The 18,820-nt window shown below is 41.5% G+C and overlaps 1 protein-coding gene across 6 annotated transcripts in view; it reads right to left on the bottom strand.

Moving 5' to 3' along the window:
• CD47 (CD47 molecule) overlaps window positions 1–18,820 on the bottom strand; it is a 92,151-nt gene that overhangs the window by 22,339 nt on the left and 50,992 nt on the right. For all 6 annotated transcript variants that reach the window (XM_089512333.1, XM_089512328.1, XM_089512329.1 and 3 more), the window contains 4 exons: window positions 13,051–13,152; window positions 8,433–8,525; window positions 7,296–7,391; window positions 3,895–3,990 (listed from right to left, as the gene is read on the bottom strand). In XM_089512333.1, coding sequence (XP_089368459.1) covers window positions 3,895–3,990; window positions 7,296–7,391; window positions 8,433–8,525; window positions 13,051–13,152 — 387 coding nt within the window. The remainder of the gene's footprint in view (window positions 1–3,894; window positions 3,991–7,295; window positions 7,392–8,432; window positions 8,526–13,050; window positions 13,153–18,820) is intronic.

Below are 18,820 nucleotides of genomic sequence, written 5' to 3'. Positions count from 1 at the left end.
CCAGACTTTAGTAGTAACTGGTCACCGAATCCATTCACAATTGTCATCTCTAATTTCTTTCTCTCTACTAGTTTAATTTTGTTTTATTATACTGCAACTTTAATGGTGTAAATTAAAAGCCTTGCTGGGCATTGCAATTCTATTTGTAACGGTAAAATGGCATATAAATATTTTCAAGCAACCCCAAAATGGCCAAGTTTTAGCAGGCAAAACATACAAAGGTAATAAATCTTTATATCAAGTCCCACCAACGTATTTTTCTGTTCTAAGCAAGGCTAAATCTTGCTAGCATCCCCTCACCCATACTAAACACTGATGCTTAAATGATAATAATGTGATTCCAAAATAGTTTAGAACCAAATGAAAACAAAGATTAGATTTAATTTAGTATCATAGACTAGAATTTTAAAAGTAACTACAGTAGTTAGAATAATAGAATCTCAGGAGATTTTCACATGGGGAAAAGTGACGGGAGCATAGTGGAATGCTCCAATCACGATCGCGCAATCACACGAAGATTTTCAGAGTCACATGATGTCACAATAATTATGTCACTATCCTGCGAATAAAAAGGAATTCTAGCACTGCTTTTCATTCACAGAAAAGTCCCATCAATAAAAAGCAGCACTAGAATCCCTTTTTATTTGCAGGATAATGACACGATTATCGCGACGTCATGCAACACTATCTGAAAATCATTGCGCAATTGTGCAATAGTGACGGGAGCATCCTGCAATGCTCCTGTTACTTTTCTACAGTGAAAATCTCCACAGAGTTGGAAGAGACCTCCAGGGCCAACAGGTCCAACCCGCTGCCATACCAGAGTACACAATCAGAGCACCCCTGACAAATGGCCATCCAGCCTCTGTTTAAAGACTTCCAAAGAAGGAGAGCCCACCACATTCTAAGGCAGCATATTTCACTTTTGAACAGCTCTTACTGTCAGGATGTTCCTCTTAATGTTTAATGGAATCTCTTTTCCTGTAATCTGCATCCTTTGCTCCATGGCCTGTTCTCTGGAGCTGCAAAAAAGAAGCTTGGTCCATCTTCAGTATGACATCCCTTCAAATACTTAAACAGGGCTATCATATCACCTCTTAACCATCTCTCCTCCTGGCTAAACATACCCAGCTCCCTAAGCCACTCCTTATAGGGTATTGTTTCCAGACCTTTCACCATTTTGGTTGCCCTCCTCTGGACACGCTCCAGCTTCTCAACATCCTTTTTGAAATGTAGTGCCCAGAACTGGACGCAGTATTCCAGGTGAGGCCTGACCAAAGCAGAATAGAGTGGCACTATTACTTCTCTCAATCTAGACATTATACTTCTATTGATGCAGCCTAGAATTGCATTGGCATTTTTAGTTGCTGCATCACACTCTTGACTCATGTTCAACTTGTGGTCTACTAGGACTCGTAGACTCTTTCACATGTACTGTTGTCAAGCCAGGTGTCACTCATCCTATAACTGTGCATTTCATTTTTTCTCCCTACGTGTAGTACATTACATTTTCCCCCTTCAGCCTTCTAATCTATTGAGGTCATTTTGAATTTTTATCCTGTCCTCTGGGTTGGAGTCATCTACAAATTCATAAGCATGCCCACTACTCCTTCATCCAACTCACTGAGTTGTGTCTGTATGTGCCTTCAAGTCTCCTGTTAATTTACAGTGGCACCATGAATTTCATAGGGTATTCTTAGGCAGGAATATGAGGTGGTTTTGCCAGTTTCTTCCTCTGAAATAATAGGCTACAGCATCTGGTATTCATTGGCAGTTTCCGATCCAAGTACTAACCAGGGCTGACCCTGCTTAGCTTCCAAGATCAGCTGGAATCTGGTGTCTTTAGGGTATTTACAGTTAAATAAATTATTATAATAATTTGAATTTGGACAGACTGAAAACTACTGGAGAGCAGCTACATCCCAAGACTAGACAATACCTGTTACAGAGGCTAAGGTAAATTCCTCTGTCCTATAATACTCTCTCTTGTTGGTAAATTCAGGTTATTCAAGAGTATTCTGCTAACATCTCATTAGCTGGATATTCTTTATTTGCATCTTCAAAATTTGGACTGATCTAAATCAGTGGGCATACTTTTAACCAGATAATTTGAAGGTGCACATGTCCTTAAACTCCACTGAAACCAATGGCATTTAAAAATCCTTCGTCGTTGTCCAGATTTGCAGCCATCAGCATTGCTTTTTGCTCTTAGCACGACTGCAGAGGTGGTATATAACTCAGCACATTAATTTCCAACATTGAGTAATCTGCATATGAATGCTCAGTTCAGCACAGTTAGAATATCTTTGAGGGGGGGTAAAGCATCTTGTTGCCATTCAGGACATTTTTTGCAGACATTAGTGCTGTTTGTCTTCATGTTTATTCTGTATTGTATTTGAGGTTTTACATTACAATTACTAATTTCTGTTATGATGAACATGGTATAATGTATTATCTCCTGCTAACTAGAATACATTCACATGTTGTTTGATCTGTTCTTTTTTCCTTTCTAACTTTCAGCTTGTGGTTCTGCTTTATCCCCTATCCTACAATCAATACAGAATTAGAACAGAAGCCAAGCTTTTATTCTTCTCAACCATAACCTACTTCTTCCAGTTTTTCAGGAGACCAACCCTAATAATATATTCCATCATACTTTTCCATGTTATCAGAAAAGAAACCATCTAATAAACCTATACTACATGAGTACTTTCCATTCTAATGCTTCAAGAGCACCTTAGACAAGGAGTGATATGACTACAAATGTTAACAAGTTTGCTATTAACAAAAAGAAAATAAAAATAGCATGGGTACAGACCCCTCCCCACCTTCTGTGCAAAGTGAAGAACCAGCATTCACAGCCATCCATGAACACATTCTATAGCAGCAATCTTCAGTATTTTTTTTTAATGCAGAGCCCAAAACCTCAAGGTAGGACCCACTCATTAAGAGAAAGGTAAATGGACTTAACTTTTATAATACATATTTACACAGAGCAAGTTATATGGTTCATTGGTTTATTTTCAGTATGCAGTAGAACTATTAATTCAGCTAAGACCTCAAGGCCTACGAACAGTGTACAACTATATTATTAATAATACAGTGTTACATCTTATGTGCTCAGTAAATTCCTTTTTAGGGAATCTGCTTTTTCTTTTTGTTCACTTATTAAATAATATCTTTTGTAAAAAAAAAGAAATCTTAATTATGTAGGGGAACATTACATACACAGTAAAATTCGCATACGCAGTTTGCATATGAAAATCCAATGAAGTTTTTTTTCGAACATACACAGGAAACAACTTCCCTGGAGCTCAGAGAAGATTTTGCTCCACATAAGCCATGCATTTGATAGAAAAAGATTACTGGATATAAATGCTACATAAATGGATCATACACATTTCTTACATGCATGAAATAATACAGAATTCATGCCCTGTATCAGACCACCTACAATGTACCCAATAGATATTATCTCAGTGGACTAAACTCAGTGTACTATATAGCTGATCTTGTTCACAATTATAAACAACTAAATCTTCCCATTCTTTCTCTGCACATTTTGAACAAAATCAGGGGCTAAGGGCAGAAAGGGGGAAGTCTAGACTCCATGGCTCACATTGGAAAACTCCTGCAATGACTGTCCAATTCCTCAGCGTCTACAGACAAAGCAAGCTAGGTGCACACACTCATTGGCAACTTCATTCATTCATGTGAACAATCTCAAATGTCCAAAACCTTTCTCTTATAGACCCCCTCCACTTCCCTACCTAAAAGCCCACTGGTCAAGCAATGCATCAGTACTCATCAAGAATATTCTCATCTGAACACTCAAGTAATGTTTGATTTTAAGGAAACGTTTTTCAGGTAGAATTTAAATAGAAATTTACTTACCACCAATAACAATGAGATAAATTAGGCCAATTGCTGCTACAATATCAATAATCGCTAAGCCTGCAATCATGACAGAACCTTGTTTTGGAGGGCATGCTGTTTGGGGAGGGAAAAATAAATTTAGGTTAACACCTTTTATTCTATTTCTCAAAGATAATTTTTGAAAGAATAGATCGGTACTTTCTAGATAAAAACATTCATAATGCAATTATTTCTCTAGCTATGGATAACTGTACACCGAGTTCCCAGACTACACAATTTTTACCTCAAGGTGTATACAGACATAAAAATGGAAGGTGCATAGCCATTTGGGAATTGCAGAATGCCCTTTATCACTTCCATGCATGTATTCTAAGGACTGAGTAATTCCTCATATAGTAAATCTGTTTACATTCTTTGTTCTTGACTGTTACAAAAATGGTTTTCTGAACTACCATATGTACTTGACTATAAGTCATCCTCATGTATACGTTGAGGGCAGGTTTCGGGGGCAAAATTATGGATTTTGATATGACCCTTAGCACTTGAGGATAAAACTTAGGACATGCAACAAAGGGTCTAAATGATGAAGCAAAGGAAAACAATGCCAAAGAACCTACAAAATTATGGCACACATAACTGTTTTGGATCACACTAAAGGCTGGATGGAAGAGAAAGTAGAGGAAGGTCAGTGCTTCCACGACAGATTGCACTCTTGCCTTTCACCAGGGGATGTTTTCCTTTTTAATAAGAGTTAAAGTATAGTATTTACATTGACCCATGGATAAGTCAACCTAGGCTTTTGGGGTCAATTTTTAACTAACATTTCTAGATTTATACATCAGTACATACAGCACTAAAAATTGTGCAAAGTATGTGTGGCCTCATTTAGATGCAATAAGCCACAGCTGATATTCTGCAGTCTGATATAGCTACAAGGGTGGAGCTCTGAAGTCATAGCTACTTCTGGTGATGCCAGTCCCCCAAAATATACCTCTTAAGCTAGGCAGTGCCCCACCCAAAGGGATTCCTAAGTGCTTCAGATTGGGGCACTGGGAAATAATGACTGCAGGCACTCTCCCAGTCACGGAGCCTGCTGAGACAAACAGAAGAACTTCCCTGGACCAACCACAGCTGCTTGTCTAAGTGCATCCCACTAACATAACAGTCCTTCAGTTGTCATTTCCCAGCATCACAATCTGCAGTATCATGAAAACCCTTTGGTTGGAGTATTGTCTGGCTTAAGAAGCTGGTGTTTGGGGTCACATTACTTCATTAACCATCATAAAAGTGAATCCCAAAACTTAAAAGATCATCTGTCTGGCCAAGTTCAACTGTTATGATAACAAACCTGGGCAAGCCTGGGCTCACATACACCTCTTTCCCACTTCCTTCTCTGTGAAGAGATTAGCAGCACTCTTTTCCATTTTTGACTGACTCTTGATTCTGTCCGCTACAGTGTTAATGTCCAATTTAGTGCTATCTTTATTAAGGCATCAATCAAATCATCGTTAATTTTACAACAAATACAGTTCCCAGAAACTGTGAGGTAGCACTAATTGCACAAGTGCATATGTTCATTTATAGACATTATTGGATAGCAGAAAATCTTTGTATTAGACCACCCACAATTGTGGGATATTCTTTTACTAGTCAGACTGACTTCATTAATCTCCAAATGCTTTTGAATATGTTAATAAAAACATAGGCATGTGGCATTTTCTAAGAGCTGGCACACAAGAAAATTTCAACACATATACTACTGCATAAGCAAAATACACAAGTTATTTTTCAGAAATAATCAGAGGAAGAGTGATTTGATTTCCATCTAAGAGGACATATTCAATTTAATACAGACAAGATTTAATATTAAATTATGGTGGGTGGGTGCAGGATTCAAAAACACTGGATTACCACCACTACCACCCTGCAAGAGAGAGGAGAGTCAAGCATCTAGGAACCCTATTATATCAATAATCAATTATATCAAAATCATCTTAACTTAAGTTTACTCACAATAGAAATGTGCTTAAACTTAAGTTAAAATCTGTCTAAATCACTTCTGCAGTCACTACAAACCATCAGTTTGATTAAAAAAAACCTTCTAAAAAGCTTTCGTCAGTTTGAGGCATTTTTGTTAAAATTTGCTTTCTTGGTTAATTTTTTTCTCTATTAAGACTGCAACCATGTGTGTGTGTGTGTGTGTGCATATACAAACGTACATGTGATGTCTGTTTTAGGAAGACTGGACTAAAACTTGCACAGTAGAAACAGAGCTTTCTCCTGATCTCACATGACTTCAAAAAGACCTATGGAATCCACAGGAACCACTTCAGCCATGCGTTGGCTGCATCTTCTAAGAAAGATAAAAGGCCAGCTTGTCTAGCAATTAAAATAGAGCCAGACAGTCTCACCCTATTTACCAAACACTGTAGCTTTACACACAAGGCAATAATTGTTCTCTTGCAACTAAATCCAATTAATACCATTTGGCTCTCAATTTAAAATAGCATTCCTTCTTTTATACATTTTATACATTTTTAGTTCCCTTTTAAAAGCCTGCAGTAAAGAAGATACTTTTGTTTTGTTTGTGTGTTTGTTTTAAGAGCCTTTACAGAGGCATCCTTTTCTAAACAGAAAGCCAAATAGAAATTTTGTTGCATATATTCACTGCAAAGATATCTCCAAAAGAACACAACCTGTACAGATGCCCAGTATGCCATCAATATTGCAGGCTGCCCATTCTTAAAAAACAGCTTTTCTCTGTTTGTGGCATTTCTTACCACAAAAGTATTTCCCAGATTTTATCCCCCTTTGAAGTGAAACCTCTTCCAAATGCAGGCATTTAATATTGGTGGAAGAGTTATGTGTGAAAATATAAAAAGCTATTCAGTTTTCTCATCTGTTTCGCCAGAAACTGATTAAACACAAGTGCAGAGGTGGACTAAACATTCAGAGTACAGATTAAAATAATTTCAAAAATCAAGTGTTTGAAAAATATGGTTTTGGTGTGTGGATGTCCAATGATCATGCTGGCTCAGAGATTTTGGACATTATAACCCTAACAAGTAACTTTTCCAAGCTCTGCAAAATAGCCAGCAGCAATTTTGGAAGCATCTTTAGGATGTGCAGTGCTACAGAGTTAATAATTTAAAGCAAACCTATTTTAGGCCCAGCTCACAAGACTCAGGAATGTGAAGCAGAGCCATAATGATGAAAATGTAACACTACCTTCAGGCCAATGTTTGTTCATGGGATAAAACAATATTAAATGCACTCAAGGTTTCTCTTCTTTGAAAACCTTTATGGATTTCACAATGGGGAGAAGCTGTTTTGTAGGATACTTGTCAGTATGCTACCTGACACCTCTTGAAAATACAAGGGTAAGAAATGCAAGAAGTATTATAAAATATATTGCTTACCTAGCACACACAAAGCAAATCCAGCCACGGCAATTATGTATCCAATTGCTTTCAGGGCTACCAGAATAATTGCAAACAGAGGCTGCTTCTCAAAAACTAGGGAAACAATAATATATTATTGAGAAACGAATGGTGAAACTCAGCAGACACATAAATGAAAACAAAACAAATGGGGATCTTTTAAAATACAATTTAAACTGGTAGAAATGTATGTCCTACATAACATGTGAATCAGGCAAAAACAAGCACAACTGCCAAATGAAAGTACTCCCGAAGGTAGAGTTTCTAATCTATCTTATTTTATTATACCAAAATAAGTACAATATGTTCAAACAGAAAGAATATATCAGAAACATAGCCCAGTTCTATGAACCAACTTGATTTGCAGCACTCTGTGAGAACACAGGCTCAGTACAGATCGGCGCTTTGCGCCGCCTGGGGCAGAAGGTAGGGCTCAGGAGACCAGAGCATTTGCACGCTCCCAAGCTGTACTACATGCCACCGACGGCATCTTGGCGCACCACCGTTTACACAGCGCACGCAGCAGTAACGTCTGTGCAGAGCAGCGCCCAAACAGTGCGGTGCCACATGGAGGTCATTGTTGTGCATGAGCGTGCTAATGGCACCCCGCACACAGTGGAAAAAGAACCCGCCGGGAGCGTATTCTTTTTAAGCCTCACGGAGGCCGCAGCGTTTGTCTGCTTACAGCCTCCATCCAGGGCAGAAAGGAGCGGCGTCTGGCCGCCCCTTTCTTCCCATCTGTATCCCCCCTTAGTTATGCCACAGCTGAAACATGTCTTGGATTCAAACAACAATGCTTACTGCATCTTTCTGGCTCAGATTCTTGTCTGTGACAGCGGACAATAACAGATGATTCTTACCTTCCAGCTTCAAAATGGCTAAAGAAGAAAATAAACTCCTGACATGCTGGAACTCCCCCACGCAGTGTCACAACTCAGGGACATGCCATGTTTCAGTAACAGTAAGATTTTCCCAATAGCTGAGAATATTCTACAACCCCCCCCCCCCGCCACATTCTCTCACATCTAAAAGTTCCCTTCCCTTCTGCCCCCTTCTGTCTATCATAGCAGATTCTAGGAATAATTTTCCAAAGCCAGTAAATCAACAGATTCTCACCTGATGTGAACAGAAAGTAGAGAAGGGGCACTAAAATAAAAGCAGGCACTACAATTAAGGCAAGGCCAGTTCGTTGTGAAGATGAATATCCCTCTATAAAAGATCAATTAAAATAGGAGGAAAAAGCCATTAAACACAATACAAAGGAGCATTTTGAACGATATGCCTAGTTATCTTCTACTTAAATTCGAGTTTCAAAGTACAGATCTCTTCCTTTACAAAGAACCTTGCAACCTCTGGGGCTGCTTGTTTAGAGAACCAGGTAGAACATACTCAATTGTAAATACATAGATCGATCGACCAACATTTTGTCCATTTGATTTTTATGGTATGCCATAAACGAAGCAATATTAGTACTGGAAGGACTCAGGAAGAGAGCATTTAAATGGGACTACTGTATATATTCAACTGTAAGTCAACCTTGTGGATAAGCTGAGGGTCAGACTTAAGGAAGCAGCCCGGCTGGGAGAAGCGGCAGGGCAATCGATTGCCCTTCTCAGCCTGTCCCCAACTGGACTTTCACTGCAGAGGCAGCTCGGCTAGGGAGAAGCTTGGGACATACCGACCCGTGTATAAGTCAATCCAGTTTTTGGGGGTCAATTTTTGACCTAAATTTCTCGACTTATACACAAGTATATACAGTAATACAAACCTTATCCATCAAGATTATAATAGTTTCTATATACTAAAAGAAGCAGAAAATTATGAAAGTGACCTACTTAAATGTTCCCTGGGGGAAAACCAGCATGAGAAAAATTCAGTTTTTCTGTTAAATGTTTACATAACATGAACTCATGCATTACATAGCCATCCAGTTTACTTAAGAATACAGAAGTAGCCATATCAAGCCTGCTAAATGAGTAAGAAAGAAACATAAATTTGAATCGCTACTCTTTGCTTCAATTATTTCAACTGAATGTTGGATTTCTATGCTAACAGTTCCAAACTTTGCCTGCTACAGATTGCAGGCCACCTGGGCAAGGATCATGTCATCCCTCTTGCACTCCCTCATCACTCTTGCTTTTAAAAATTAACGGGGTAAAAAATCTTTCATGGCCAAAGAAATAAAGAACCAGTCTTCAGCATAAAAGATCACATGATCAATGACCACTGGAATATGATCTCAAGGTGACATGTATTTTCTGAACAGTTTTTGTGCAGTATTTGCAGTGAATAATGTGTCGTTGTTTTTGTCTGTTTTTTTTTTAAACTAATAGTAGAAATATCTGCCACTGAATTAAAAGGGGCTAAGCACCAGGTTTGGGAGCAAGATACCTGAAAATAAAGAAAACGAAGAAGAGATGTGAATGCTATTATCTAATTTGCTTTTCAGTGACAGACTGTAACCTCTTTTACAGGTCACTTAATTATCTGCCTGTTTTCAGCTGAAAGCAGCCCTTCAGTCACATTCATATGTTTGGCCAAACTCACTTTTGCAACCACTTTTTGCAAGCCTCTATAAATGTGTGGTGGCTTGATTCAGCTTAGTGGGGCAGATATTGTGCATGCCCAATTATGATCCTTTGTCCTGTATATAACCTTCTGAAATGATTGCAGCACTCACTATCTTCCTTTCACTTTTCATTTTCTTCCTGGTTTGCATGGAGAAACAGAGTAACAGAACAGAGAGACTATGAGCACATGTAAGTCAGAAATGAAAAAAAAATGCCTTGAAGCATCCGTTGAACTTTAGGAAGGGTTGTTCAGAAGTAACACTTATAATATAATCCTATATCTGAAGAGCTTAAAACGCTCAGTTTCAAGTAAGTGTTCTTGCTGCCAAGGAAAAAGGAATGACGGGGGCATTTTTATCCTTGTGTCCGTTGGAGCTGTCCCCCAATCAATACATTTAAATTGCACTTTATAGAATGATTTGCACCCACCGTAAGCAATGGGAAAGGATTCATTTAGACTACTTTCATAAATAGTCTAAATCCATTCCCATGTTGGCAACATGGGTAGGGACTAGAGAACTGTGAATTCACTTCTCTCTCTTTCTCCCATCACATCCTCCTTATGTCCTTCTTACTGAAACAGGTTGGGGAGGATGAAGGCACTGTGGAAACTGCTGTGGTGAGCAGGAGCAGATACCTAGGATCAGATCGTCCTGGTATCAAAGACCTCAAAGATGGATTTCTGCCCCTTTCTATTGACCAAAATCTGTACATTGTGCTGTTAGCAAATTACTCACTGTTCACAAGCTACCGTTTTTCTGAAAATGTGACAACTGTGCAGCTATTCCCCCACCCCCCCAATTTTTTAATCCTAGGAAATATTTAAATATCTAATTTGTATCTCAGTAGCCTTGGCAGTCTATTAAGAATTTTCCATACCTACATTTTGTCCACATAAAATTTAAACAAAAGGGCATGCAGTTGAATTGCCCAAGGTGCCTATTATTATTATGTTAATTATTATTATATTTATCCATATCCTCCCTTTTCCCCTGTGTGGGACTAGAGGTAGTTTACAACCATTAAAATACACATCACTAAAATTTTACTTCATGCTGAAGTTAAACATGTAAATAAACTATCAGTAAAATTAAAATCAATTAAAACCTAGCCATTAAAAATAAAACAGCTACAAATATCCCTCCAAAAATAATGTCAAGTAAAGTTTTGAATTTGTTTGGACTATGTTAGGTGTGTTTTCCTTCTTCCTAAACAAGCATTTCAGACATTTAGCTACTATATTTATATAGTAAATAAAATTAATACTCTGCAATTTTGTTTACTTAATAAAATTCAACCAAATGTGCTAAATGAAATCTCAACAGATTCAGGAAATTAGAATGTATACAACACTGCTCCTTGGTCCTGCATACAAATGCAAGCCCTCTGTAGATTGCACATGCCCCTGTCACCACTACACAGGAAGTTTACAAGATACACACACACACACACACACACACACACACAAACAATACATCCTGTGTAGTGGTGACAGGGGATATATATATATATATCCTGTGTATCCAACTGGCACAGAGGCACATGACCTGTGTGTGTGTGTGTGTGTGTCTATATCTCATGTGCCTCCATTGTACAGCAGGGTCTTCAATCTATCAGCAGGTCTCTGAAATTCATGGTGCCTGAAAAAAGGCATTTTTATCCTTGGGGCAATCCCCCATCGATACATTTGAATTTTACTTTATAGAATTATTATAGAATTAGCTTACTTGCTAATTAGCTTACTTGCTGTTCACCGCTATGATCTTTGGAATAGCGGTATATAAATAAAACAAATTATTATTGTTGTTGTTGTTATTATTATTATTATTATTATTATTATTATTATTATTTCCACCCACTGCAAGCAATGGGAGAGGAATCAATGATACCAGTTTCATGGGCAGTCTAAATCCTTTTCCACATTGACAATATGGGTAGGGACTAAGAGAATTGTGGATCCACATCTTCCTCTCTCGCATCACATCCTCCACATGTATTTCTTATCTCTTGCAACAGTTTGGGGAGCTGGCATGTGCCTCCATTACAGTTGAATCTAGCTTATAAGAATCGTTAATTCAAGAGAAATGGTCCATGCTACCCAGTAGCAGGTGTGGAAATGGAGAGACCCGTTGGGCTCTGACATCCACAGGGTTGTATAAGCCAGTCAATGGAAGGTGAGAAGGTGGAGAGATCTATTGGCCCTGACTCCCACTTGGGTTCTATTAGTCAATGGGAGACGGGAAAGGTAAAAGAGGAAAGGCTTGGGGTGTGTGTGACAAGGAGACCGTCCCATAGTGCAAACAGGTCGGGATCGGAAAACAGGGTTAGCAATAGATGGAGTTGGAGAGGACTGTGGTTTTATATCTACTGTATAAACCTATTAAATCTATGTTTCTTTCTTTCTTTTTTCTTTTTGCCACCCAAGGGGAGGTTTAAACAAGTTGAGCTTTCGTGTTATAACTAGTTATCTTTTACCATGTAATTGTCCTTCCTTCCTTTTCTTTAAAAAAAAAAAAGACTTCACTTTTTAAATGCCTGATTTATTCCTCAAAGGAGAGTGGATAGGAAGCTCTGGTCACACGTCTCCATGACCAGGACTACTAGGAACCATATAATTATTATTCTGTGTTCCCAATAGGTATGGGGGAGGGGTGTTGAGCCTTTACACCCTCACACACCTGAGAGGGGTTAAATCTCCAAAGAAGGGCTTGGTGGCATCACTAATGTGCCACTGCACTGGGAAGAGGAGGCAAGTCTGGGTATATTTCGGCTGCATCCCAGTCTCCTATTTGCAACAGCCTCAACCCAATACTCATGACAGAATTGTAAGCCTCTCCCTCCTTCACCTTCCACAGATTTCAATGCCAGAACTATGGTATGAAGGGTTTTCCAGTCCCACAGAGCAGGTTTGGGATGGACTTGCAAACTCTGACTTCCCATGCTGGACTCCATTCTTATGCGAGTGGGAGTTCAGTTTTGGAAACAGCCTATGTTTGAAAGCAGCTAGTTTTTCAGTCTCCGTTTCAGAACAGACATTATCAGCTCTCTTGTCCTCATCCTAAGACCCTACCTTCTTCCTTGTCAAACTGAAACAATCAACCAAGTATTGGCCTGCTCATCACACAGAAATCTGCCCCTTACTTTGAGAAGTTAAGGCATCTTACCTGGAAGAAAAAGAACGATACCTATCACGGCAAGGAAGATGATTATTAGTCCTGCAAAAATTAAGCCAATCTTCTTAGAAAGTGTCATGTCGAACTTCATTGCTGCAGGAAAAACCAGAGTAAAACAACATTTTCAATACTATATACTTGAAGAACACCACACCACGTTTAAATGATGCCTGCTGGAAGCACATCAATAGAACATTAAGGCTGAATGTTTCTGTAAATGATCTGTGACAACACAGATTATAAATGAAATACACAAGAGTGGTTATGCTGCTGTCCTCTCATCACACATATCTGAGAACTGCATGATCAAAAATATCCATATACTCACAGAAAGGTACTAATGTTCATAGTGCCAATGACTGCACTGTCCCCAAGGCTTTTAAAATGAAAGCAAGACCAAAAATGAGAGACGTAAAACAGACAAGGACAAGGAAAATGGTAAATGAAATTCTAAAAGTCTGTGTACATAACACATTTTTAGATCTACGAGATCTGTTCAGCTTAAATCCAATTGCTAGTTCTACCTAGAACAAACAGTGAAACACTTAATGAATGGTAAGTATACATTTATGTAAATACCACTGATTCTGTAGGATTATTCTAGCTAAGGCTAGCAACAGGATCTTCTTTGTCATTCTCTCTCTCAGACACACACTCACACTTGAATTAATATTTATCAAAATCTGAATGCTCCCTGGCCCTGCTTCATCCTGAAAATGAACACAACAGGCTAGTACAATAACACCCAAAATCTACAAAACAGTGATACTTTTATTGGTCTTATTATCACTGTTTTGTGGATTTTGGATGATATTATACTTTGCTATATTGCCAACACGGCTACCCAAGATATGTTTCCTGAATAGAATAGAATGGAATAGAATCATAGTTAGAAAGAGCCTCATATACCATGGTGCCCAGCCACCACCACCCAAAACACATTTAATGCAGGAAATCCACCTAGAACATCACCAGCAGGGAGCTATCTACCTTTTTTTGAAGATGTCCAGGAAAAGAGACCCCATCACCTTTCTAGGTAACTAGTTCCATTGCCAAGCTGTCAAGAAGTTTCTTCTAATGTTCAAATAAAATATACTCTCCTGGGACAGTAGAGAACAAACTTGCACCCTCCTCTCTGAGACTGCCATTCAGATATTTAGAGTGCAAACATATTTTCTCTTCACCAGGCTGAACATGTCCAACTTCTTCAACATTTCCTCATATTGTAGTGTTCTCCATGCCTCTTAACATGTTTGTTGCTTTTCTCTGAACCTGCTCTAATTTGTCCATTTCCTTCCTAAAATGAGGTGCCCAGAACTTGAACATAGTACTCTACATGAGGCAGAATACTAGTGCATAATATAGTGGGACTATTACTTCCCTTGTCTTGGGAACTATGGTTCTATTAATGCAGACTAAAATATTATTTGCCTTTGTCACTACAGCATCACACTGCTCTGTCATATGTAACTTATAATCAATAACTCCAAGGTCCCTTTCACATGTACCACTGCTAAGCCATGTATCCTCCATCCTGTAGGTGTGCATTTGATTTCTGTGACGTAAATCTAGAATTTTGTCTCTGCTTGATTACATGCTATTATTTTAATTCAGTTTTTTTAGATTATCATGGTACTTGTCATGCCTCCAGAGCATCTTTGATGCTCTTGAGACATATATTTAGTTAAGATTATATTAGGTTTTCTATGTATTAGTTTAAGAAGGGAAATACAGATCTATAGCTTTAAGAAAGACAAAAATTGTGGGAAATCCCAGGGTCTTATGCTGTCTCCCTCTAGCTAGTTTCTGTGTGTAGTAAGATTTCAGCCAAGTCAGACCTGGAGAGAGTATTTTCCTTTGACAAAAAAGATAAGTCCACAAAAGAAAAAAGATAAGTCCACAAAAGAAGAAAGATAGTCTTCAGAAGAAGAAAGATAGAATCCACCAAAAAGAGAGCAAGGTATTTAGGAAGGACTATTGAGAACAAGGAGACCAGTTTCATGTTTTTGTGTTATAACCAGTAAAGCGTTTGAAACTTAAGAAATTTGTGGACAAGTCTTTTGTTCTGGCTGTGTTCCTGAGAGCCAGAGGCCTTACTACACCCAAAGTCCATAGCATTGCTCTTGGGACAAAACAGTACTTTTGAATTGTGTTCCTATCTTCCAATGTGTTAGCTATCCCTCCCAGTTTTATATCATCTGCAAATCTGATAAGGATTCTCTCTACTCCATCATCTAAGTCAGTGATTCCCAAAGTGAGTGGTATGTCCTCCAAGGGGTGATGGAAAGATCCGGGGGGGTGAGGGGTGGTGGTGGTGGCAGCTGGAGGCCTTCAGTCAAAGTATTGGTGTGCAAGACAGGGAGAAGCAGCAGCCTTTAGGACCATGGTGGGGATGAAAGTTTCAAGAAATTTTCTTTCAGGGTTCCTTAAAGCCTCACACTGATCATTTTGTGTGATGCTGTTTACTGCTCTTTGCCTGCCCACATAAACTCAGTCCTTTAGCTGCATCTTTAGCTTGTGGCGGTGGCAGTAGGGAAATTCTTGCAAGGCTTGGGTGCAGGACATTGCTTTCTATGACTTGGAGTGGTATCATTTTGGGACACACTGACTGGGTGGTGCAAGGGGTTAGAGCACATGGCAGTGTGGGAGAAGCAGCGGCCAAAAGGAGCTTTCAAATTAGGACCTTGTTTAAGCTTTGTGAGCTTTGCTGAGACTTGGCTGGCAGGTTGTAGCTGCTCTGCTGCTCCTGTTTTCTTTCATTGGACAGACTGAGAGAAGAGGTAAAAGAAGAGGTAATGTTTGTGGGCGAGGGGGACGTTTGAAGTTGTGTGGGGAAGACATACTCTAGTGAAGGAGAGGGAGGAGTATCTGGGGTGGATTGTTGGAAAGAGCCCTTCCCCTTGGAGTGGCAGCTGTAGTTAAAATGTCTCCCCTTGCCTATCCAATCTAGGGCATGTGGCCTCTGTAACCCCACTACACACACACTGGCTTCACCCTTTCTGCCCCAACAAAGTAGGATTGAGAGTCCTTCCTTACCAGGGAGAAACTTCTCCCTTTGCACCTGGCCACTGAGCAGCAGGATGAGCAGCAACCGAGAGCCTCTTGCCTGCACTGGCCTTTGCTGGAGGGGTGGTATGGGTGAGAGGTTTCTTGGATGCTGTTCATTCAGCTGCACAGTTGCTGCTCCCAGGGTGACCAAGGGGCAAAGTGACCGAGATTGGTTGTTTTGAATTTACAGTAGAACAGCAAACCTAATCTCAATACATATGGGGGGAGTAGGGTTGCCATAATGGAGGACCTCGAAACCGGGACAAATGTAGGACAAGGTTTGAAAATGTAGGACATTTTTTTTTAATTTCCTAGCTAGGAAATTAAAAAAAAAGTCCTAGATTTTTAAACCTTGTCCTCCTCCTCCTCCTCTCGGCCTGGGAGGGAGCCTAGGCCGGCTCCCAGGCCGAGAAGGGCGGGGGGAAACCTGGCATCGCGGCGATCTCCGCGGTGCCAGGCTTCCTCCTCCTCCTCTCGGCCTGGGAGGGAGCCTAGGCCGGCTCCCAGGCCGAGAAGGGCGGGGGGAAGCCTGGCATCGCGGCGAGCTCCGCGGTGCCAGGCTTCCTCCTCCTCCTCTCGGCCTGGGAGGGAGCCTAGGCCGGCTCCCAGGCCGAGAAGGGCGGGGGGAAGCCTGGCATCGCGGCGATCTCCGCGGTGCCAGGCTTCCTCCTCCTCCTCTCGGCCTGGGAGGGAGCCTAGGCCGGCTCCCAGGCCGAGAAGGGCGGGGGGAAGCCTGGCATCGCGGCGATCTCCGCGGTGCCAGGCTTCCTCCTCCTCCTCCCGGCCTGGGAGGGAGCCTAGGCCGGCTCCCAGGCCGAGAAGGGCGGGGGGAAGCCTGGCATCGCGGCGATCTCCGCGGTGCCAGGCTTCCTCCTCCTCCTCCCGGCCTGGGAGGGAGCCTAGGCCGGCTCCCAGGCCGAGAAGGGCGAGGGGAAGCCTGGCATCGCGGCGATCTCCGCGGTGCCAGGCTTCCTCCTCCTCCTCCCGGCCTGGGAGGGAGCCTAGGCCGGCTCCCAGGCCGGGAAAGAGGCGGAGGCTGCTCCTCATCGCGGCGATCGCCGCGGTGGGAAGCGGCCTGCTCCTCCCGGCCTGGGAAGAAGCCTCGGCCGGCTCCCAGGCCGGGAAGGAGGCGGGGGCCGCCCCTCATCACAGCGATCGCCCCAAGGGGAAGCGGCCTGCTCCTCCTCCCGGCCTGGGAAGAAGCCTCGGCCGGCTCCCAGGCCGGGAAGGAGGCGGGGGCCGCCCCTCATCACAGCGATCGCCGCAAGGGGAAGCGGCCTGCTCCTCCTCCCGGTCTGGGAGGAAGCCTCAGCAGGCTCCCAGGCCGGGAAAGAGGCAGGGGCCGCTCCTCATCGCGGCAATCGCCGCAGTGGGAAGCGGCCTCCTCCTCCTCCCTGGCCTCGTGGAGGCCTTGAGGACCCCGCGGCCGGAGCTCCGACCGCGGAGCCGCCTCCAAGGCCTCGCTGGGGCCCGGGAGGGAGCGTCTCCGCGGCTGGAGCTCCAACCACGGAGAGCCTTCCCAGGCCTCAGCAAGGCCTTGGAGCCGCCGCAGGGCCTGAGGTGGCCGCGGTGGGCGGGGCCGTCCCGGTTTGGGCGCCAAACCGGGCCGGGACCGGGTTGGCCCCTCCCAAACCGGGATTGTCCCGCCCCCCTGCGGGATATGGCAACCCTAGGGGGGAGGCATTAGGGTCATCACTCAAAATGAAACAGAGTGTAGCTGGAAAAGGTTTGAGGACTACAGATCTAAGCCACTGATTTTTAAAGAAGTAGTGCTATTCTCTAAAAAAAAAAGGTATATATGTGCCTTCACTTTTCACTGACATTTACCAAATAGCATCTATGGCTGCATCTATACTGTAGACATAATACAGTCTGACACCACTTTAATGCCATGGTTCCACAGTACATTATCCTGGGATTTGTAGTTTTTTGAAGCATGAGCATCATTTCACAGAGAAAGCTAAAGACCTTGTAAAACTACAAATCCCAGGATTCATAGGATGGCACTACAGCACTTAAAGTGGTGTCAAACTGCATTATTTCTACATTGTAGATACATCCTACGATGGCAATGACAGGATACATTCCCAACCATACACATTGTGCTGATGGCTTTATTACGTCAGCCAAAAAGGCACAGAATGTATTGTGCTAGCTTTTGAAGCTCACAAGCTTCTTCATCTAGGCAATTAATGATTTAAAAATAAGAGTTTGGCAAAGGATAAATTCTTATCCACTTTACTCCACAAATATTCATATACGAGAGAAGTTTAAAATCACTACTTTTCAAAGGGATACGTCCCTGATTTAAAGAACAATTTATTTGTTTGTTTATTACATTTGTGTTCTATCTATAGGGCACTCAAGATGGCTATCAACAAAATTTAAATAAAAACAAATATAATTTTAAAATTTAAAACTATTTTAAAATACATCATTAAAAAGAAACAATACCTCCTTTTTAGCTATAATACATCTTAGACAGTGAAAGGACTGTAATTACAAAAGGCCAGCTGGGAGGTGGCCAGCCTAACCTCTCTTGGCAAACAATTCCACAGTCTGGGATTACTGAGAAGGTTACCTAATGTGCTTCCAAAGAGGGAAGGACTAAGAGAAAAGCCTCTCTCAAAGATCTTAAAAATCTGGGCAGGCCATAAAGGAGAATACATGGGATACCATGGTCCCAAGCCATACAGACATGTACTGGGGAATT

This window comes from Sceloporus occidentalis, unplaced genomic scaffold (genome assembly GCF_023333645.1).
Source record: "Sceloporus occidentalis isolate IW3139 unplaced genomic scaffold, rSceOcc1.0.p SCAF_2, whole genome shotgun sequence".
In the NCBI taxonomy this organism is placed as follows: domain Eukaryota; kingdom Metazoa; phylum Chordata; class Lepidosauria; order Squamata; family Phrynosomatidae; genus Sceloporus; species Sceloporus occidentalis.
This window is presented reverse-complemented; position numbering and strand designations above follow the sequence as displayed.